This window comes from Gymnoscopelus braueri, assembly GCF_963280865.1.
Source record: "Gymnoscopelus braueri genome assembly, chromosome: 1".
In the NCBI taxonomy this organism is placed as follows: domain Eukaryota; kingdom Metazoa; phylum Chordata; class Actinopteri; order Myctophiformes; family Myctophidae; genus Gymnoscopelus; species Gymnoscopelus braueri.
Genome location: NC_137603.1, coordinates 57,877,539 through 57,901,480, shown reverse-complemented (window position 1 = coordinate 57,901,480; position 23,942 = coordinate 57,877,539). Strand labels below are relative to the sequence as shown.

The window sequence follows — 23,942 nt, the reverse complement described above, 5'->3', positions numbered from 1 at the left end:
TTCAGATGAGAAAATAACATTTCTTGTGGAAACGTTCTTAAATACACTTTTAAGGTGATATCATAATATGCATGCTCAGTGATTAATGAATTAATTAATGAGGTTGAATGTGTGGGTGTAGGATGGTTGATGGCTGATGAGTATTCACACCTGGCAAGAGTCAAACTAATTATAGACTCAAAGAAGCTAGGTGTGACTGCACAGCTCACACACCTACTGCAGTACAAAATCAGCCATCTCCTCCACACAATGACAGAGCAGGGGCCTATGTCATGACTTGTCACGTTAATTAGTTAGGCCAGGTGTGACTGCTTAAATGAGCCCTCACCCACCCTACGTAAGATAGAAAACTTGTAATGACAGAGGCTCTCTCTGTGTGTGTCATTAGCTCGAAGCACAATACGTGTGTAGTATTAGTGACACAAGAGGGCTTTGTGATTCATAGCTCTGAGTCTAATTAGTTTGACTGAGGCCAGGTGTCACTGCTTGAATCATTTCGCCCTGCAGTGAGCGTTGCTGCTGTTAATTAATACTCCTGCTGCACGTCTAATGTAGTGGTAGTATGTGCCAGTGAGTCACTATATCCAACTTTGAAAGAAACCCAGGTGACAGTTTCATACCGTCGTAGGCTATACCTAGATTTACTAGTAAGTGGTGGTACGTAATTATAAGTAGAAAAAAAGCCAAGTAAAGTTGTTACATAAAGTCACAACTTTATGTCATCCAAGAATAGTCAAGATTTCCGCTCTTTGCTAATTGGGGGGCGTGCTCAAACGTCTACAACGTTTGAGCACGCGACCAAGTAGCACAACCACCGGTATCAGTTATTAGCCTAGAGGGCTGTGGGCCCTGTATTGTTAGGCCACCTGGCTGACCAATGGTGTAACTTCACATCACTCAATGACCAAGGAAACTACATTTAATAAGAAAAGGATGCGCTGGACACAGGGTATGCGCCGTGACGCTTTACGGGTGTTAAACTCACACCGGAAGTTCGGTGAAATAACAGTGGGGTCTATGAGACCCGGCTGGACAGCTTATGAACAAACACTATTTCTGAACGATTGTGACCTTTGTAATCGGCTCAGGTATATTATAGAAGACATATCACAGGTTGTTTTCTAATCACTTGCTTTTCGATTTTATTGAGGCATTTTATTGAGGCATCTAATCAGCAGCAGGTGTTGTTTCTGGCTCGGAGGTATAGCAAGATTTGGTTGCCAGACAGCAAATGGTGGACAGTCTCGAGAAAATGACGTTGGCGACCTTTCCTTAAATTTAGTTTCCTTTATCAGTGACTCCGTCAGTCAGTCAAAGACATTTGTGTTAATAGAGCATAGCAGTGGTGGCCATTTTGTGGTTCCACCGATAGAAAGCCCATTAATTTTTCCCATAGAGATTTCCGAAAATATTTAAATGGGTATTTATTAAATATAGTATACAATATAATTAAATATTCAAATAATAGTTGGTAATAGTTGCAGACAATGAATATGAATCCAGCCTTCTCATGACCGTCTCTCTCTCTCACTGATCCCACTTTTGTCTCTCTGTCTGTCTGTCTGTCTGTCTTTATGTCTCTATTGATGTAGACACTGTCGACAAGGTCATCGATGGCGTTGCTGTCACCGTGACCACATTCGAACCCACAAAGAAAATGTCCACATACCTCCTGGCGTTCATTGTTTGTGACTTTAGTTACATTGGATCCGTGCGTGACAATGACGTGACGGTAAGATGTGAAGCCTTTTTATAGGGGTCATGTACATGTATGCATCTAAGTCATAGGACTTCAACAGGGAGTCCAGGACCCCCTAGGTGGTCCTCAGAGTTACTACAGGGGGGTCTACGAATCATTGTGTGATTGCAACTTTTTCTTTTTTTTACTTTAGCATCCCTATTCGGGGAACATTAGCCGAAAATAGCAGATCGGCTATTTCTTGCAAAGAGATTTGGTTTAGAGGGGAAAAAGAGCAGACCAAGTACAGAGCCAACGGTCAAGTTTACTTAGTATTGACTATTGAGGCTTTGAGTGGTTAATGTCCACCACAGATGATAGTGCTGTCAAATAAGTCTATGAATCTATCTATGAAATCTATGAAAGTTTAATCTGAAACATAATTGTATACAATATGTAGTAGTGGGGGTCCCTGCTTCATCTCTCCCTTAGCTAAGGGGCCCTTGGCCTGAAAAACGTTGAAGAACCCTGATCTAAGTTATGTCAAACTTTTGTTTGACATAACTTAGATTCAGGCAAACTGAATGTTCTTCACAACAAAACAATGACCACGATCAAATGTCTATACAAGTAAAAGAATACAAAATCACAATTAGTCAATACTAGTCCAACCCGGTCGACACATCCGTGGGGGGATATGTGCACATGATCTGGCAACCCGGGAGGCAGTTCGTCCCATAGCTCGCGGGGCCATCCCACAGCTGGGCAGCCCCGTAACCATGGCGATGGTCTCACCACCCTACCTACTACTACAGAGCATTGGCAAATTATAGGAGGATAGCCTCGCTTTGGTTCCATTATTGGCTGATAAAATGTCTAAATAATTCTTTACAGGTCAGGATCTGGGCTCGTAGGAAGGCTATTGACGAGGGACAGGGGAGCTATGCTCTCAATGTCACTGGACCCATTTTGAAATTCTATGAGAGTTACTACAATGTACCTTACCCACTCTCCAAATCAGGTAGGCTGTCACAACACCACATAACACATGTCTTATAGACACCTTTTAATTCCTTATAGTAGACTACCATAAAGTTTGTTTTTAGCATGCAATACCTTGCTCTATTCAGTTCAATTCAACAGCTGTTACTGGCATGAAATGTGCTGCCAAAGCCAGTGAATATACATGAAGTATTACCAACTTCCAACTCCAACTTCTGGTTTATTGTAACATCACAAGTTTACAGGTGTAAAGTCTTGACACCATATTGATATAACTTATACAATTGGGATGGTTGTATTTTGTCTCTCTGCTCTTCTATTGAGACATTTAGATCGTGTCAAAGGTCATGTCTCACCTAGACAGAGGACCTGACACAGATTTTTACCTGAAAGTCAAGATATTTCAGTTTTCCTTTTTTTTATTGTGTTATTGAGGGAACACAGACAGCGATCGAAGTCAAATTCCTTGTATATAATTCAGTTGTAATGTTCTAATCTCTCTTCTCCAGATCAGATAGCTCTCCCAGACTTCAACGCTGGGGCGATGGAGAACTGGGGTCTGGTGACCTATAGAGAGACAGCCCTGCTGTACGACCCCATCAAGTCCTCCACTGGGAACAAGGAGAGAGTCATCACTGTGGTCGCACATGAACTCGCTCATATGGTAGGCCACGCTTCTTTTTAAAGATTTGTTTTTGCTTGTTTAATTGTGTTTTATGGCAGATTCTCAGGTGCTGACATCATCATCTACCTTTTTACATTATATTTTGTCCACAGAATCTATCGTCTCTGTCGGGCTACGTTTCGAGCTTGTAGATCTGCTACTTTTGATACTTTAGAGTGGCGCTGAAGTATGATCAAGAACGGCGTTAATTTACGCAAAAACACAAAAAAATAGAATATGGAGATTCTGCCCGACAGCAACGATATATTTTCCAACATATATATTGTCAACAAATGCATATATATATTTTTCTCTATTGGAAAGCACACATCATACCATGTACTATATAGTCTGTTCTGTCTCTGCTGGTTTTCCGATGCAGTGATGCTGTAAATGTATATAGTCAATAGCTCTGAGCCATGAACTGTCATCACTCCCCCAACACAGTGGTCCTTAAAGGGAAAGACCACTTTGGTAGAGGTTTGGGTTGTGTAGTTACCTTGCCATGATGTAAGAAATCTAAAATAATTGCTCCATTGACTAGAAATTGATAATTCAAAATATGCTCCTCATTGACTTACATTGTACGGTGAAACACCTCTCAAAGTCACTCTTTTAGCACATAAACGAACGCAAAGAAAGCTGATTCAGACAACATAGAACATCACCAAACCCAGTACTGTTTTTTATTTTTTTTAAATTACAACTTCCTACTGATTTTATTATTTGAAGATCCGGATCCGTGGATCCAGTCCGGGTTTTCTTCTTAATAAATATAGCAAAATCAACATTAAGTTAAGTTAAAAAAAACAAACAGTACTGGGTTTTGTGTTCTATTGTATATTGTCTGAATCAGCTTTGTTTGTGTTTGTTTATGTGCTAAAAGAGTGACTTTGAGAGCTGTTTTACCGTACAATGTAAGTCAATGAGGAGCATATTTTGAATTATCAATTTCTAATCAATGGAGCAATTATTTTTTATTTCTTGTGGATTTCTTTGGAGTTACATCATAGCAAGGTAACTACACAACCCACACCTCTACCAAAGTGGTCTTGCCCTTTAAAAGTCACATTTATTTGGGGAAATTGCATTACTCAGTAAAATAGTCTTTTTACACACCTATACTTAGACTGCCCCAACGCTCCTGATTTCGTGTATAGAGGGGCGGGTGTATAGAGCCGGCGAGAGACTGCGCCTGATCCCATTGGTTCACCGATCTGTCCGTCAACCCCCGCCCCGTTAACACAACATTACGAGCGACGCCCACTGCACTCTGGTTGGTTGGGAAGTGAAACACTTCCTCATACCGAGTACACCGACGGGCTGGGCCAGGCTTTTATTTTTTAGCAAAACTAAACAATAAAAGCCTGGAGATCGAGTCTAACCTATACTTAAAGGGACAGGTGTGTAGGAGTAGGCAGTCAAAAGCAAGAATACCGCACACTGTCTTCACTTACAACAAAATGTTTTAATGCAGAAACGTTTCGGTCACTCGGACCTTCATCTTTATATGTCTGCTGTCGGGCAGAAACCAGCTATGTCCAAAATATTAACTTTTCAGGAAATTAAAAAAACAAAACAAAACACTGCCTCATCAAAGTTGGTATGGTGACATTGTCAGATACTTAAATGTGTCCTTATATTATCATTACTCACCCAAATACCGCTCAAGTGGAGTTAGGATTTTTTTTTTTACCATTAATGTGGAGATTATTATTTTTTTTGCGTGAAGACACTGTGCAGGATTCATTTTTTAGCTTTTCTCAGGAAATTGCACAACAAAAGAACTGAAATGAAACTTTGCCCATTGTCTGGGATTGTGCTAATTGGAAACAAAGCTTCTTTAACATTCCTTCAGGCTGCATGAGGGTCCGGGAACTACTGAATGACGCATTAAATGAATGCCAGATCTTGCTATTTTTTTGACAGAAGTTATACAACCCATAGAGATTACAGCTCCAAACCATCTTGACTGCTCCTAAAGGAGTAGTTCATCCAAAACATTACTTATTTTCTATCAATTACACACCTCATGAAGCCTTGAATTCATGGAGATTTCTAGTTTTTGTCGCATTCCTAAGCAATAATCTGATGACATCAGTCAATAGGAGACTCAGTAGGAGACTTTTTTAGACTCTTTTGAGTCTCCTACCGGAGACTACATCAAATGATTGGCTTAGGAATGCGACACGAATTCAAGGCTTTATGGGGTGTGTAATTGATAGAAAACTAGAAAAAGTGCTCCTCGGAGCACAGGTCTCCGCCAGGTCAGGTAGGTTAGTGTGGGCCAGCAATGTTCGGAATTCGCCAATCAGGCTGGAATGTGAAATATCGGACAGATCCGTCTCGATCACTTGACTTAAGACTTAATATGTACCGATTTGCATGATGTTTGGACAACATTTGTAGGAGTAATATAAAACAAATAATGTTTTGCAAAAATCCTCCTGGTAGCGCTATAATAGGGGAATGTTGAAAGGGTGGCATTTGTTCCTCAACCTAGTGTGAATGTGCATGCAAAGTCTCACTCTCACCGCAATCGGATGCTGCGTTCATGATTTGGGGAATTTTGTTCAAAACTGACCACTCCTGCAAACTTCAGATGTCAATCTTAGCCAATCAGGATGGAATATGAAAAATCTAACAGATCCGTCTTGATCACGTGACTATAGAGATCACGTGTACCGATTTACCGAAGGAGTAATATCCAAAAATGTGTTTTCAAAAGTCGGCTTCCTGGTGGTGCTATAAAAGGCAGATGTGAAAAATGCTGGGCAAAGATTTTTCCTTGGCCTCTAGGGAGTGTGCATACAAAGTTTTACACAGATCAGTGCAGTTATAGGTAAAAACACGAATCGGCCTGCTATAGCGCCACCATGAGGCTGATTTGAAAATTTTGCATTTCTTCCTCGGCCTAGTGAGAATGTGTGTGCAAAATTTCACGGAAATGGCACGCTGTGTTCATGAATTGAGGCATTTTGTTCAAAACGGAGCACTCCTGCAAACTTTGGAAGCCATTCTTAGCCAATCAGGATGGAATATGAAAAATCTGAAAGACTCGTTTGGTTTAATGACTATAGAGCATCGCAGTTCCCGCCCCTTCCGGGTTCCACCGCAAAATACTCAATGCATTTTTCCCATTGACATTTCCAAAAATATTTATATATATTAATTTAAGCCTCGAATCAAGCCATCATGACATGACATGAATCATGACCATAAAACGTTTGATTCTGTGATTATTTTTTTTTGGAAAACGGCAAAACAAAGGGTTTTTATTAAATATAGTATATCATATAATTAAATATAAAATAAAAAAAAATCACAGAAAAAAACGTTTTATGGTCATGATTCATGTCATGTCATGATGGCTTGATTCGAGGCTTAAATTAATAGATATAAATATTTTTGCAAATGTCAATGGGAAAAATGCATTGAGTTTTTCCTTCCGGCACCAGGAAAAACCAGGAAGTGGGCGGGAACTGCGATGCTCTATACACGAATCCACAGAGCGCTTCCCTGTAGGTATGGCTCCGCCCCCTTTAGGTAGCGCCGCCATTACTGCGGTGTCAATATCACCGCACTCAGCGTAGTAGCAACTGACTGATATTGACACCGCAGTAATGGCGGCGCTACCTAAAGGGGGCGGAGCCATACCTACAGGGAAGCGCTCTGTGGATTCGTGTATAGAGATACTGTGTACCGATTTGCGTGACGTTTTGGACAAAATCTGTAGCAGTACTGTCAAAAAAAAATGTTTTGAAAATAACGGCCTCCTGGTGGCCCTATAACAGGCCCATGTGATTTTAAAAAAATATATTTTAATTTGAATCTACCATCTATTGTGTTTTTCAGTGGTTTGGTAACCTGGTGACTCTGAGGTGGTGGAATGACCTGTGGCTGAACGAAGGCTTTGCCTCCTACGTAGAATACCTGGGAGCCGACCACGCTGAACCTACCTGGAACATCGTAAGCACCAACACCTGCTCTAGCACAGTGTTTCCCAAACAGTGGGTCGGGACCCATTTGTGGGTGGCCCGAACTCCTCTAGTATGATAAAGTTCGCAGTTTATAAGTGCGTGTACCAAACAGTCTATTAAAGTGCATATTATGGCATTTAGTAACCATTTGAAACCATTTGGGCGGTGGTGTAAAGTAACTAAGTACATATACTCAAGTATTGTACTTAAGTACAATTTTGAGGTATTTTTTTTACCTTACTGGAGTATTTCCAATTTTCAGTATTTACTTCTACTCCACTACATCTCAGAGGCAAATATTATGCTTTCACTTGTCGCAGAGTATTTCTACATTGCAGTATAACCCTTAAGTGAGGACTTTTTCCACCACTGCATTTGGGTAGCTAGCAGCAGCAGGGCAAAGGGAATGTATTTCATTTGACTAAAACAACAAAAACTAATATTTGTATTTATTTGTATATACAATAATAATAACAGAAGGAGCAGATCATTCTGAATGACGTCCACAAGGTGTTTGCTGTGGACGCTCTGGCCTCGTCTCACCCACTGTCCCGTAAAGAGGAGGAGGTCAACACTCCGGAGCAGATCAGTGAGATGTTTAACACCATCTCCTATAGCAAGGTAATCCATTTATGAACCACTATAAGACGTGCTCCCCTGATGAGCATTAAGGTCCTTAAAGTCCTTACTCACCCAGAGCATTTTATTTAGGCAGTTGATGGGACTTTACCACTGTATATTAAATCTCCGCTGGAATGGAATCCTGTAACATATAGGACACGCTCCAATGACTGGCTCACCTTAAAGGTCCCCAAAGTAAAGAGTGAAATGGGAAAAACAGCCTTTTGTTTTAGTACCCCAATCACTTGGAATGACCTACAGCTTAAATTAAAGATCTGTTCTCCCATAACATACGGTCAATTTAAATCTTTGATTGCAAACCTACCCACAAATGTCTGGAACTGCTTTTAAACTTGTGTTTAAGATAGGGGAAAGTTTCTGTTTTGTTTTGTTTAATCATTGATGTGAATATTGATGTGAATATGAAATTGTACTGTGATGTATCTCGACAACACTGCAAATGAGGGCAACCTCAATGTCTTTCGAGAATAAATAAAGGTTTGAATTCATTTGTGTGATTAATTCACCCGGCAGTATGTATAATTAAACTATTGTTTTTGTCATGATGAGCACATCCACACAGAGTGAGAATATGTCGTAGCGATAAAGCAATGCAATTGCTATTAACCATGAATGAAGGCATCGACCTCTATGAAAAATCAACTATAGGCATCAACTATTATGCATAATTTGATGCGAAGAATTTGCTGACATATTTCCGTATGATGTATTTTTGTCTTGCTCCTGGTGTGTTTCCCAGGGTGCAGCGGTGCTGAGGATGTTGTCAGAGTTTCTCACAGAGCCTGTGTTTGCTAGAGGACTCAGTGTGAGTATAATACATCTTCTAAAAAGAAAAAAGAAGAAATAAATAGGAAAGTGCTTTGAAAACATCACTAATTACATTTTTTCCACCAGTCAGTGTTTAGATTTTACATCAACAATTATACCATTACATTTGATTAACCCATTTAGACCGGGAAAGAATCTGTGTCATCATTTCTTTGGGCTATTCAAAAAATAGCAGATATACAAGCTGTGAGCTTGTAGATCTGCAATTTATTTTTGTTGAAAAATCGTGAAAATTTGTGCAAATCTTTTAATATATATATTTTTTAAGCAAATATTTGTAAAATATTTTGTTCCAGGGACCCCCCAGAAGCAAATATTTGAGTTACAAATGTTTGCTTTGAAAATATATATATATTGAAAGATTTGCACAAAATTTCACGAGTTTTCAAAAATAGCAGATCTACAAGCTCATAGCACGGCACCGAGTGCCGTGCTATGAGCTTGTATATCTGCTATTTTCTAATAGCCCAAGAAATCTAAAAGGACAGAGATGTGTCCCTCGGATTGAATGGATTAAATACCAGATACTACTCTATTAGACATACTAGCCACTTTTATAGCTGCAATACTTTGATGGTACAATTGATCAATTTTGAAATAGCATGATGTACACATCCTTGGCTGCAGACTCTGTGTTGTTTTATGACAGTTCCAAATGGCTGATGAGTATCTTGTCACTTTGCCTCTGCAGTCCTACCTGAATCACTATGCCTTCAGTAACACAGTATATACAGACCTATGGGATCACCTCCAAAAGGTAGGTCTCAATTCGGTCTCAAAAGCTGAATTTGAAGAAATGTAAAGAAATACATTAAATAAATGTCTTCATAGATTTATGCTACAATTGATTTGATTTGTGTGTATGTACGCTTAAAAACTATTTACTGTATCGGTTTCTATACCTGCATGTACTGCATTGTGTAGTATTCATCTATCCACTCATCACTTATTGTTCACAGGCAGTAGACGACACCCCAGGCATGCGTCTTCCTCACACAGTCCAGGACATCATGAACCGCTGGACTCTTCAGATGGGTTTCCCAGTCGTGACCTTTGACACCCGGACAGGACACATCACACAGAGACACTTCTTGTTGGACCCAGACTCTCCAGTAGAGAGGCCCTCTGAGTTCAAGTAGAGAAACACTGTTTCAATTATCATCATTACAATTTGATTTGATTGATTTGTGGATTTGTGGGCGCGGTGAGAAATGTTCAACTCTGTTAAACAGATTCATATTTCGTCCTATAACTAGACTCACAAGTTGGTCTCTAAATCGGTTTTCAAAGCAGTATGGCATGTACAAATGTAATTATGTCTGCATCACAACTGAACTTGTTTTGTGTGTGTGTGTGTGTGTGTGTGCGCGTGTGTGCATGTGCGTGTGCGTGTGTGTGTGTGTGTGTGTGTGTGCGTGTGTGTGTGTGTGCGTGTGTGTGTGTGCGTGTGTGTGTGTAACTGTGTGTACACACACAGTTACACCTGGTTCGTTCCTATTAAATGGATGAAGACAGGGGTGGAGCAAGAGCAACACTGGCTACTTCAGGAAACGGGTACAATGAATTTTGAATCATTTTGGTAATCTTTTAACACAAATCTTCTCTTCTGGGGGTCCCTGGCACAAAACCATTTCAGATAGGGGTCCGCAGCCCAATACATTGGGGTTCTTGACATGGAAAAAGTTTGAGAACCACTGCTCTATGCCATGGGTTCAAATCCAGCTCTGAAGTGTTATTGCATCTCATTCCCCTTCTCTCTTCACTCTCTGTCTGATCTCTATACTGTAGTCTCTAATGCATTGATCTCTATTCTGTAGTCTCTAATGCATTGATCTCTATTCTGTAGTCTCTAATGCATTGATCTCTATTCTGTAGTCTCTAATGCATTGATCTCTATTCTGTAGTCTCTAATGCATTGATCTCTATTCTGTAGTCTCTAATGCATTGATCTCTATTCTGTAGTCTCTAATGCATTGATCTCTATTCTGTAGTCTCTAATGCATTGATCTCTATTCTGTAGTCTCTAATGCATTGATCTCTATTCTGTAGTCTCTAATGCATTGATCTCTATTCTGTAGTCTCTAATGCATTGATCTCTATTCTGTAGTCTCTAATGCATTGATCTCTATTCTGTAGTCTCTAATGCAGTGGTTCTCAGACGTTTTCATTTCAAGGACCCCCAGTTGGATGCATTCGGCCTCGAACCCCCATTTGATAACATTTTCTATCTCTGGGATTGCAATCTACACTATAAAATCCTAATTCTGAGAGTGTACAAATGGAACCAAATGTAAGGGTTCATTTGGTTCCATGTTATCAGCTATTTCCTCTTTTTCACAGTCCAGCTTTCCTTTTCTCTTATCTTTATCTACTTTACCCCTATCATAACGTACCTTTATCTATTTTACCCCTATCATAACGTACCTTTATCTACTTTACCCCAATCATAACGTACCTTTATCTATTTTACCCCTATCATAACGTACCTTTATCTACTTTACCCCTATCATAACGTACCTTTATCTATTTTACCCCTATCATAACGTACCTTTATCTACTTTACCCCTATCATAACGTACCTTTATCTATTTTACCCCTATCATAACGTACCTTTATCTATTTTACCCCTATCATAACGTAAGGTAAACACATTTTTATGTGCAAAACAATACAAGGAAAAGGTGAATCTCCCGAAGGTGAAGGAAAAGTTGAATCTCTATTTGAAAGATAGATAGATTTATTTATTTATTTAAATTTTTGGGGCTTTTCTGGCCTTATTTGGATAATACTCCCCATAGCAATTAGAACTGCAGACTCACTCCCAATCTTCTGCCGTAATCTGAAGACTCACCTCTTTAGACTCCATCTCAGCCCGTAGCACTTGCCCCAGCCTGACGACTTTGCAGGATTATGCAAAGGCTAAAATGTAACTTAGATAGCATGTTATGTAGACAGATGCCAGGTCATTGTTGACCTGGCATCCTATAGTGTGTATAGTTTCAATGTAGGCTGATGATAGGTTCTTGGTTTACGTATGTATTAGTTATTATTAGATTATTGGTTTACTTATGTATTACTTTATTATTAGATTACTATTTTTATGCATTTGATGTATTATGTGTGTGTATTATGATGTATACACACCCGCAAATTACCGTTAAGCTACTTCATAGCCTTTATGTGGTATTTGCCTTGACCACTAGGCCATCAGTGCCCCCAGACAGATTTGTTTTATGGGGTGAGACTGGGGTGCATTTTAATGGCAGGTGCAGATGTAGTTCAGCTAAATCTAATAAGCTGTCTGAACATGAATCCAGATAGTAGACTTGTGTTAATGATAGGTGTACAGAAGGGCCTCTGTGACTAATGATAGCTCAAAGTAATTGGTATCTTCTACAGCAATGGTTCTCAACCTGTGGGTCAGGATCCCCACGGGGGTCCCCAAATATTTTTTTTGGGGGTCCCCAGATGATTAGCTAATGTGTAACATTGTTTTCTCACTCAACAGTAAAAAAAAACATCAGACAGTGTATATTTAAGTGACAATTTAAGGACTTTTAAGACCTTTAACACCTCTAAAATGAAAAAAACTAAAAAACCAATAATAGGACCATTGCTACGTCAAAAGTAACCAACAGACTATACAATAAAAAATTGTCAAACATTTGCCAAATTGTCAAATATTACTTAAAGGTTAGGGTAAGTGATATTTTTTGCAATTTTTTTTTTTTAGTTAAAAAGGTTAAAGTACTATATTCTGATAGTAATCATTTCTACAGAGCGTTTGTTCGGTCACAGGGGTCTCTCCAGCTCTTTAGTAAACAGAATATAGTACATTTTCAGGTAGGTGACAACATTTAAGCCAATCAGGAGAGAGCACTGAAAATGCATTTTCTGTTTAATAAAGAGATGGAGAGACTTGGGAGACTCCTTTTACTGAACAAACACTCTATAGCAATGAGTACTATCAGAATATAGAGCTATTTAACACTTATTTTAACCAAAGTAAATCACTTACCCTACCTTTAAGAAAGACGAAAATTGTGAAAATAGCCGGATTACAAGCCGGACTTGTAGTTTTCACAATATTTAGAGTCAAACTAAATGTAATGCCTCAACTCCTAAAATTCCAAGTGCTTGTCAGGGGGGTCCCCAGTTCAAATATGATTATTTTGGGGGGTCGCGGCCAGAAAAGTTTTATCGTTTTTGTATTTATTTTTTCTTCCCAGATGTCCATGGTCCGATGAGAGCGTGGGGAGCAGCAGACTGGGTGCTGGCCAACAGTAATGTCTCCGGTTACTATAGGGTTAACTATGACCTGGACAACTGGGAACGCCTGCTCCACCTGCTCAACACCGACCACCAGGTCAGAACCAGAGACTATAAAAACAAATATGGACCAAGGGAGCCCCATTGGTTTCTGCAGACCAAAAAAACCTGCATTTTATGATAAAAGCATGAAATCTGGCACACACAAAATATACACATTTTCCTTAATTACAGAATCAGCCAATAACTTGTGCAGACGTGGTGCCCCCAGGTGGCGGCCAGAGTGGCCATGGCCTCCTTGACAAAATTACTGACCACCTCAATGGCCACCGTTGCCAGTCACAGACTTCTGTGTAATAGTCAATGGAAGAATCACCCTGGAAAACAATCTGGCATTTTTTAGATAAAGTACTTCATGTGTTGTTTCCATTTGATTTGTATGTACTTAATCTATTTCTACTGTATGCCAATCTATCAGGGGTCATCGACATGCTGGCTTGTAGTGGACATTTTTTATCAAAATATATGTTTGCCATGGACATACAAAATGAGTAGACAAACACTAAGAGCTATCCCTAAATGACCATTACAGGACTAACTGTGAGAGTAATGGGGGTCCTTGAAAATAAAACGTTTGAGAACAACTGTCCTATAGTGGACTCCTAATGTGCCATGCACAGTGTCATAGTAAATCAATGTCATACACATTCTGAAAAAAAACCTGGAGACTGACATTCAGTAATTGGGTCTTATGATCAAAATTATAATGTTATTTAAAAACAAAATCTAGAATTTGCCATGGACCAGGCCAAGTCTTGCCACGGACTCATTTGTCAGTGTACGGACATATTGATGACCTATTAAAGTCACTGTTTAGTCATAAACATTGAGTAATAAGCATAACTTGGGCACCGGCCTACTCGGGAACGATGCAAGTTGGGAAAATCATTGCATCAGTTGTAGACAAATTGTTTGCATTTGCGAAGCTCGAACAGAGCCATGCCCATGAAATATAGGTAGAAAGAGAAGGTAAGAGCATGTAAAAGACATTGATTAGACTGCAAAATGGCGTAAATCACTATCAACAGAAGAACACGTTTATTTGAATTGATATCTATTCATTATTATAAAATGTTTTGCTGTTACACAGGCAACGGTGTAAGTGAGAGTATGAAAGTATCTACACTGTAAATCCTAACATGCTGCTTCAGGCAAAAATATTGAGTGGACCTAACAAAATTTTTATCAGCCTGTTAATTAATAATCAATTAAAATCTTCAGGTGATACCAGTGATCAACAGAGCTCAGATAGTGGACGATGCCTTCAACCTGGCCAGGTGAACCAGCTTTTCACTTTCATATTAGTGTTTCCCATGATGGCACAGCCTTTTCACTTTCATGTTAGTGTTTCCCCTGATGGCACAGCCTTTTCACTTTCATGTTAGTGTTTCCCATGATGGCACAGCCTTTTCACTTTCATCCTAGTATTTACCATCCTATAATAATATGCAAATATTGAGATCGATGTTGTTTATTTGGTTCTATAGAGCCAAAATAATCAACACAACGTTAGCCCTGAGAACAACCAAATACCTGTTTGATGAGAGAGACTACATCCCCTGGGAGTCTGCCCTGAGGAGCCTCAGCTACTACATACTGATGTTTGACAGGACCGAGGTCTATGGAGCTTTACAGGTTTGTACAGTACTACTGTATTTGATAACTGCCTATTTTATAAAGTAGATGTAGATCTGCTAGTTTCAAAAGATTTTTTAAAACTTGGGACATTCTGCATAACGAGTACTTTTACTTTTGGTACTTTAAGTACATTGTGATGCCAATACTTTTGTACTTTTACTCAAGTACATTTTTTATTCCGGACTTTTAGTATTTCTACATTGCAGTATTGATAGTTTTACTTAAGTAAAAAATGTGAGTACTTTTTCCACCACTGCTATGATACTCAATGTTTGATCAGGCTGAGGAGCTTTAATGGGCAATACTACTATTTGTGTTAGTACTAATAACATGTGTTAAGAAACTTTTAACGTACTGTAAATGAATAGTTCACCCAAAAAAATACTTATTTTCTATCAATTACACACCCCATGAAGCCTTGAATTCATGGAGATGTTTTGGTTTTTGTCTCATTCCTAAGCCAATAATTTGATGTCCGGCGGAAAGATGCTAATGTCTCCGGTAGGAGACTCAAAGTTGACTCTTTGTGTCTCCTACCGGAGCCGCCGTCGGTCATCAAATTATTGGCTTAGGAATGCGACCAAACCCAAAAAATCATCTCCATGAATTCAAGTCTCCATGTGGTGTGTAATTGATAGAAAAAATATCATTTTGGGGGTGAACTATTCCCTTTAGATTGACTGTTTCCGCGAACTTAATTAAAAGTTGACTCGACCATTCTGTCGCTGGTCAGGAGTTTTGTGGGAAATGAGCAAAGAAGATATTGTGAGTTAGTTTGTTTGTTTGTTGTAGGCTTACCTCAAGAAACAAATAAGACCTCTCTTTGAGCACTTTAAGACAGTGACAGAAAACTGGACCAAAGTACCAGAGGAACACAATGACCAGTAAAACACACACACACACACACACACACACACACACACACACACACACACACACACACACACACACACACACACACACACACACACACGCACACACACGCACACACACGTATACACGCACATGCACACACACACACACACACACACACACACACACACACACACACACACACACACACACACACACACACACACACACACACACACACACACACACACACACACACCTCTACAAGAACAAATATTCTGTATATACTGTACACATTCAAATACACATACTAACATAGTGTGCATATTAGTGTTGATTTTGACAACAAATCTTCCTTCAGTTTTAGTAATAGTCTTTTGAATCAGATTCCATTTAGTTTTAGTCATATTTTAGTCATCTGAAATGTTTTAGTTTTAGTCTAGTTTTAGTCGACTAAATATCATAAGATTATAGTCGACTAAATCTACAGTTGATTTAGTCGACTAAAATGTATTTTGGTGGTGACTTGATGGTGTCGTAATGGCTGATTTTACACTTGGTTGCATACTGAAAATAGCCGATCTACAAGACGCGTTGTGAGCGCAAACCAAACATAAAATGACGTGTCTTTTAGTTCTACTGGATCTCTTCTCCACTAGGTCCCTCCCTGACATTTTAGTCTAGTTTTTATTTGTTGACGAAATTGTCAATATATTTAGTCTCAGTTTCAGTCATAATAAATGAGTTTTTATTTAGTTTTTATTTAGTTTTCGTCAGTAAAAAAAGGTAGACGACGAACACTTTTCGTCATGGTTTTAGTCAAAGAAATCAACACTGGTGCATATACAGTACACACATACATAATGTGTACTGTATATACTGTACACATTGCAGACACACACGTTGCACACACACACACACACACACACACACACACACACACACACACACACACACACACACACACACACACACACACACACACACACACGTTGTATGACAAGTTGTCATGTACTGTATTGAAGATGTGGTTCTAATATCGTTGCTGTCAGTAAGAAACCGCTGATCTCCATATTTAAACTTTTTCGTAAATTAACGCCCTACTTGGTCATACTACAGTGTCATACAAAAGTAGTAAAAATATAGCCGACTTACCAGCCGACTTAATAAGACTTAATTAAGTCGACTCAAAACGTGTCGCTTCGCGCCGCGTTTTGAGTTTGTAGATCTTGGCTATTTTTTATACTGTATTTCTTTTATTTGAGTTCTGAAGAGTAACAGTTACACCCGACAGCAACGATATATGTAACTGACAGCTATACTGTAAATGGTCTTGTGTTTGTCCTGTCAGGTATAATGAGATCAATGCAATAGGAATGGCCTGCAGCATGGGAGTGGAGGGCTGCAGAGAACTCACCAAGAGCTGGTTCAAACAGTGGATGGACAACCCACAACACAACCCGTACAGTATTTAACTCAACCTCTATTTATACAGCATTGGTATGGAAAATCAATATGCTTCACATGGAATGCATATGAAACAGTAAAAAAATATATATTTTCTTTTTGTTTTTGTTGAATTTCTGAGTATGGCGCCCCGGAGAGGCCATTGACAGAAAATACAATCTCTTTCCCTCTAATTATTTTAATTTGAGGGAACGAGATAGTATTTCGAAGCCGCAAAATAGTATTTCATGGCCACGAGTTATTTATTTTTTCTGTCAATTGCCTCCAGGGCTCCGGGGCCCCCGTACCTGAGCCAATAATTCAATATTTGCTTATACGCTGCTTTGGAGACCAATGCAAAACTATATAAAATAATAATATAAACTCCAAAACAACTGTGTCAATCACTGATGATCCAGGTTCAAAGAGAATGTTTTAAACATGGTTTTGCTCTTGTTAAGATTGGTCTTCTATTAACTTCAATTAGTCAAATTAATTAATTAATCAAGTCGGATTATTGGCAACTTTTTAATGTAGGATGGCAATACAGTTACTGGCTGATTAGTCAATCAATAGTTTTTCGAGTTGGTTGGTTGGTTTACTTAAGTGGTTAATTAATTAAGTAATTAAGTACTTCATGAACTGACAGATTAATTTTTGTTTGTCATTGTGCTGACTTAGCATCCACCCCAACCTGAAGTACACGGTGTACTGCAGTGCCATCGCGTACGGCGGTGTGGAGGAGTGGGACTTTGCCTGGAGGATGTTCCAGAACGCCACCGTGGCAACGGAGGCTGCCAAACTCCGCTCGGCCCTATCCTGTGCTAAATCCCCCTGGCTGCTCAACAGGTACTCAGAAAAAAAAAAAACGTATTTATGGTACTTATATAGCCAGTGAAGCGTACTCACATTTTGTTACTTAAGTACAAGTATAAATACTGCAATGTAGAAATACTCTGTTACAAGTAAACGTCTGGTATTAAAAAAATGGTATGGTAAAAAAATAAAATAAAATTATACTAAGTATACTAAAGTAAAAGTAAATATATTGCAGAATGTCCCATTTCACAAGTTTTAAAATGTATTAAAAAATATTTTGAAAATAGCAGATCTACAAGCTCACAACATGTCGCTTTGCGACGCGTTGTGAGCTTGTATATCGGCTATTTTCAAATTGCCAAAGTATAGGGCTGAAGTGGTGCATGTTTTTTAACAATAATCTAAATCTACAAAGTAACTAGTTACTAAAGTTTTCAAATAATTGTAGTGGAGTAAAAAGTACAATATTTGCCTCTGAGGTGTTAGTGGAGTAGAAGTAAAAGTATTGAAAGTTGCTCCAGAAAATTACTCATTCACTCAATCACTCACCTCAATAAGTACAGTATACTTGAGTACATGTACTTAGTTACTTTACACAACTGCATATACCACAGTACAAAAGCACGATTCACTTCAATAACATGTACTATGTTATCACAATAGTTTATGTTTTATAGTTATTCATTTGTAAAAGACAGACATCACTAATGGCATGAGCAAAAATTATGATTAAGTAGCCTACTACAACACCTTTTTGTGCTTATAAGCTAATAATAAAATGTTGCTGTACATATAAGCCAACATATTGTCTGACTCCCAGGTATCTGGAGTACTGCCTGGACCCCACAAAGATCCGTAAGCAGGATGCCAGCTCCACCATCCAGGGAATTGCTGGGAACGTGGTGGCCATGCCTCTGGCCTGGAACTTCATCAGAGCCCGGTGGAGCTACCTCTTCCAACAGTAAGCCTTCCTCCACTGTAAGGTTTTTGTAGCCTCGCGTAGCCAGACTATATCACTGCGTGGATATGCTTCTATGAGGATGTTGTTTTTCCAAGGGGAAGGAATCAAAACAATGGCTCTCGACGCAATTGGTTAGACCTACAACCAACTACCAATTACAGTCTCCCATATTTGAATACTGGGCCCTGATTAGTCACCCCAGACTTCGGGAGCAGGAAATGGATTCACAACGGAGCGGTGCCAGACCCAAATTCCAGAGGGCAATTTTTTTTTTGCACTGGCAGATTTGTCTGGTCCCAGGCTAAGGTTTTTGCACGTAGCCAATTCTCTTAGGTATACCTGGGATTCTCAACCTGTGGCTCAGGACCCCCAGGGGGGTCCCTAACTGATTTTAGACCGTCCCCAGATGATTAGCTTAATGTGCAACATTGTTTTCTCACTCAATAGTAAACAAACCAACATACAGTATAAGTGTAAAACATGGTATCTGGCTGCACATTTCTTAAGTTACAATTTAAGGACTTTTTAAGACCCTTTTAATACCAAATTGGCCAAATTGTCAAATTATTATTATGGAAATAGCCGATCTACTTGTAATTTGTCTATTATCACTATATTTATCTGTGGAACCGCGTCAAACTAATTGCACTGTCTACAATTCCAAGTGCTTGTCAGGGTGGGGGTCCACCGAAAAGAGACGATCTGACATTTTCTTCCGATGTTTGCCACAGAATAGGGACGCTATATGGTTCAAGTGGTTAAACTGTCTTCCTCTCAGGGTTCCAAACCCAGCGTTTCAAAGTTTTCCTTCACTGATAGAGGTTTGGAAAGCAGAACCACTCCAGATACTGATATTGATGTACTAAGAAACGATTTCTTTGGAATAAATCTGTCTGTCTGTCTGTCTGTCTGTCTGTCTGTCTGTCTGTCAGGTATGGCAGAGGATCCTTCTCCTTCTCTAATCTCATCAATGGAATAACAAGAAGATTCAACACAGAGTTTGAGCTCAAGGAGGTACGTATGTAGCTTGATCAGAATAACAATGCAGGTTTATGATACAAAAATCAGGGCACAGCGGTGGATGACTGGACAGGGTGTCAGTGATGTAGGGTTCATTGGTAAAGGAGTTCAAAGATCTCTGGTTTTGACGTCATAGAGCACTCTAATCTCTGTTAATTTACAGTCTGACTAGATACAGTGCTCATTAAAGGGATATTTCACTTTCAAACATGTCTGGGGTCATTTTAGCGTCTACTCAGGCTTTTGTGTTTCACTCCAGGCAGTTTTTAAGTTGCTTGATTCAGTATTCAGATATTTAATATTCATTTTTATCAGACACGCCCCTTTTCTATACAAACCCACTGTAACTTCAAACTCAATTTTAACCATGTTAGATTACGGTAATTGAATATTAGCCTTCTAATTCGTGAGAGGTCCATGCTTTTTCATTTTTTCCAGAATCTGATTCATCTGACCACCACTGTATATGGTCCTGGTTGTAACTGTGTGTACTGTATGAAAAATAAAATAAGATAAGACAACTTCAAGGCTTAATCTTCTGTCCTACAAAAAATATTGGATTTAGTAGATAGTGTATCATAGTAATAGTAGTATATATATGTTTTTTGTTCATATGAAATGCAAATCTATGAACAAAACACAAAGTAGTTAGGCTACTGCTGATTTCGTCTGTAGGACACAACAAGCATTATTTATCCAAAAATCATTCTGTAATGGCATGTTTATTTTAAGGAAAGAAAGTAATTTTCCTCTCTCTCTCTCTCTCTCTCTCTCTCTCTCTCTCTCTCTCTCTCTCTCTCTCTCTCTCTCTCTCTCTCTCCACAGCTGAAGCAGTTCAAAGAGGAGAACCTAAGTGTTGGGTTCGGCTCAGCGACCATGGCCCTGGAGCAGGCCATAGAGAAGACCACAGCCAACATTAGATGGCTGTCAGAGAACAAAGCACAAGTACTGCGGTGGTTAACTGATGAAACCACATGATCGAAACCTCACACTGTGCTGCTCATTGTCTAGGACAAATCACACTTACGAAACGGAAATAATTCTGCCTGTCCGACAAAACTTCAGCCATTTGTCTTGGTGACAATTCTTTTTTGTTTTTTGTTGTTGTACCATGTTTTTCTTTTAAACTTTTGTAAACAAGGGAAAGTTGGCTGAACATTGACATCAGGAACAGCTTAGAACAGCTTGTTCTTTGCATCATACAGTTAGTTACTCAAGTACACACATTCACACCCATGGGAGTCTTCTGCTGTTGACCACTGGGAACTATCCAGTACAACAACCACAGTCTTCTACAGATGGCCAATGGGAACTGCTCAATACAACCTCAGTCTTCTACAGTTGGCCAATGGGAACTGCCCAATACAACCACAGTCTTCTACAGTTGGGAACCATCAAATACGTACGTGTCAGAACAGCTCCACAGCAGTGATTTCTTAGGTGCTTTGATCAAGGACATCTGTTTCAACAGTTTCCATTTGCTTTTTCTACCCCTGATTTTCCCAAACTTAAGGCCATTTCTCTAACCTCTAGCTCTGTGAGGCTCAGACACTTTCATGTCTCATTACATATCGTCCTCAGACCAGCCCTCCATCATGGACCCCCAAATGTATTAGTATTTGGCCACTGACCAGCATTTGATGTTCTCCCATGAGAGAACATGTGCTATGTTAAAATTATTATTCATATTTATTTTTTGAATGTTAAAAAATAGCATATATGGCATACATGGGCAACTGGCGGCCCGGGGCCACATGCGGCCCCCACCTTCACTTAATGCGGCCCACAGGTTAAAGGTTCTATGACATTCATTTTCACTTTTTTTATTTTTTATGTTTTTTTTGGGGTTTTATGACCTCAATTACACCCAAAAAATCTGAACTTTGAACATTCAGTGGATTTTCTGTGGTCTGGGGTTTTCTGAATAATTAGGCTGAAAAGTAATCTGAGCTTGGCCCTTCGGCAGTGAAGTCACAGCCCATTAATCCCGCCCACTCTCCTCCTCGCCCCTCCCCTCCCCTATCCTTTCCTTTGGGGGGGGGGGGGGGGGGGGGGGCGGAGCAGAGGCGATGATTGACAGGCAAAATCCCTCAACAGCGACACCCGCAGGCAAAGATTTATTTTTTCATTGCAGTTGAAAAGGCTTTCGAAATGTGAGAGAAAAACACCTGCCATGGATCAATGGAGTGGAATTTGTTAATTTTGTTAAAACTTTTTATTCACGTTTGAAGGACCATGACAAATACTTTTTATGTGTGGTAAAACTGAACGTCATGAAACCTTTAATATCGGATACTGATTTCAGCTTTACAATTCCTTTTTTATGTCCAATGTATTTGTATTTAAGTTCATAAAGTTAACATAAGTATAACTAAATGCATTTGAAATTAAATAGAAATGTTACTTTTCAGGTTTCCAATTCAAAAATAGCAAAAATAGCAGATCTACAAGCTCAAAACGCGCCGCACTGCGGCGCGTTTTGAGCTTGTAGATCGTCTACTTTTGTGTGACATAGAATGCCGAAAAAAAGTTAGCATATGGAGATAAGAGGTGTCTGCTCGACAATATATGCAATGTGGCCTTCTGGAGTGAGTGTGGAAATATATTGGCCCTCTCCAAAGTTGCCCACCCCTGATAGAGGGCCTATCGTACGTACCTATAGGGCGTAGAGCCTTCGTCCTACTCCCACCCAACACTCCCTGCTGACAGGCTCCGCCCCGCCCCCAGCCTGTAGGAGTATGTGCAGTGACAAATACCACCCTCCAATTGTGTTCCTGTAGACGCTCGATAAAGCCAGACGCACCACGGTGGATTTCGAACCCACAACCTCCGCGGTGGCGGGCAGGCACTTTACCACCGAGCGGTGGGATGTTTTTTTAACCATCATGGTTTTGGAAACAGAAGTTTGTCGAAATCTTGTGAAAACACCATGCTCTCTTACATCAATACTGATGTTCTGTTGTTTTGTGCAGATTGTGTGCATTGGACCTTGATGTATCACATATGTGTGCGTGCGTGTGTGTGTGCGTGTGTGTGTGTGTGTGTGTGTGTGTGTGTGTGTGTGTGTGTGTGTGTGTGTGTGTGTGTGTGTGTGTGTGTGTGTGTGTGTGTGTGTGTGTGTGTGTGTGTGTGTGTGTGTGTGTGTGTGTGTGTGTGCGCGCGCGTGTGCGTGTCAGTGTGAACATGTGTGTTTTTATACAGATTGTGTCTGTGTGTGTATTCATTTCCCAGTGTTTCTCTAGTGGACAATCCTTATGAGTAAATTATGTAAAAAAAAAAAGAATGAATGATATTGAATAAAGTGAGACTATGCGATTTTTATTCTTTCTCAAATTACTGCTGTTTTGATATTGGTCTTAAAACGTATGTTGATGACATAATGCTCTAATATGAATTGATGGAATCCTTTAACAGTCCTATCAACCCAAAGAGCATTAACGTACGGTATATTCACCCACTCGGCGCTTCATGGCTCATGAATGAGGAGCATCAGCATTGACACAAACCATTTAGTGCGGTTTGGTTTGGTTTAGCTGCACTTAATACAGAATGTGGAGAAGGAAAGTGATTTGTTAAAAAGACTGAGAAAAAAACAACGGATTTTGTGTAATTGAGTCTCTGTCGGTGGAAAATCTGTCCGAAACAGCTTTTCAAATTCAAAAGTAGCAAACGTAGCAGATCTACAAGCTCAAAACGCATCTTTTTGATGCTTTTGTGGACGCTGTAGTATGAATTTAATTAATTCAGTATGAATAAAATATATAAAATATAATATATAATCAAATAAAATATGGAGATAAGATTACTGCCCGACAGCAACGATATCTAAACATAGAGAAAACCAAATGGAATATAATCAAAATGCAGAAGATGAATCACAGTCAGGAGTGAGAAGTAAGTGAGTAGAAGTCAGGAGTGTGTTAGTCAGCAAAACCACCAGCTCTTTAGAGTTATTTTTACTTAGCTGTCATTATGACTATGAGGATGGTTCCAGACTGAGTTCTTGGTAATTTGTGCTTACATTACATCACCACCCTACCATATGAGTGCTGCTAAACACTGGTATTCCACTCCTTCATCATA

At 39.4% G+C, this 23,942-nt stretch overlaps 1 protein-coding gene across 1 annotated transcript in view; it reads left to right on the top strand.

The window, feature by feature from the left end:
- LOC308083061 (aminopeptidase N-like) overlaps positions 1-21,231 on the top strand; it is a 47,693-nt gene extending 26,462 nt beyond the window's left edge. Inside the window, exons 5-22 of the mRNA XM_080425189.1 lie at positions 1,593-1,732; positions 2,573-2,699; positions 3,190-3,344; positions 7,200-7,313; positions 7,802-7,945; positions 8,706-8,771; positions 9,486-9,551; positions 9,754-9,929; positions 10,272-10,348; positions 13,024-13,160; positions 14,345-14,400; positions 14,611-14,758; positions 15,554-15,645; positions 16,965-17,075; positions 17,741-17,908; positions 18,699-18,839; positions 19,772-19,853; positions 20,685-21,231. Coding sequence (XP_080281315.1) covers positions 1,593-1,732; positions 2,573-2,699; positions 3,190-3,344; positions 7,200-7,313; positions 7,802-7,945; positions 8,706-8,771; positions 9,486-9,551; positions 9,754-9,929; positions 10,272-10,348; positions 13,024-13,160; positions 14,345-14,400; positions 14,611-14,758; positions 15,554-15,645; positions 16,965-17,075; positions 17,741-17,908; positions 18,699-18,839; positions 19,772-19,853; positions 20,685-20,837 — 2,153 coding nt within the window. The 3' untranslated portion in view covers positions 20,838-21,231. The remainder of the gene's footprint in view (positions 1-1,592; positions 1,733-2,572; positions 2,700-3,189; positions 3,345-7,199; positions 7,314-7,801; positions 7,946-8,705; positions 8,772-9,485; positions 9,552-9,753; positions 9,930-10,271; positions 10,349-13,023; positions 13,161-14,344; positions 14,401-14,610; positions 14,759-15,553; positions 15,646-16,964; positions 17,076-17,740; positions 17,909-18,698; positions 18,840-19,771; positions 19,854-20,684) is intronic.
- The last annotated feature ends 2,711 nt before the right edge of the window (positions 21,232-23,942 follow it).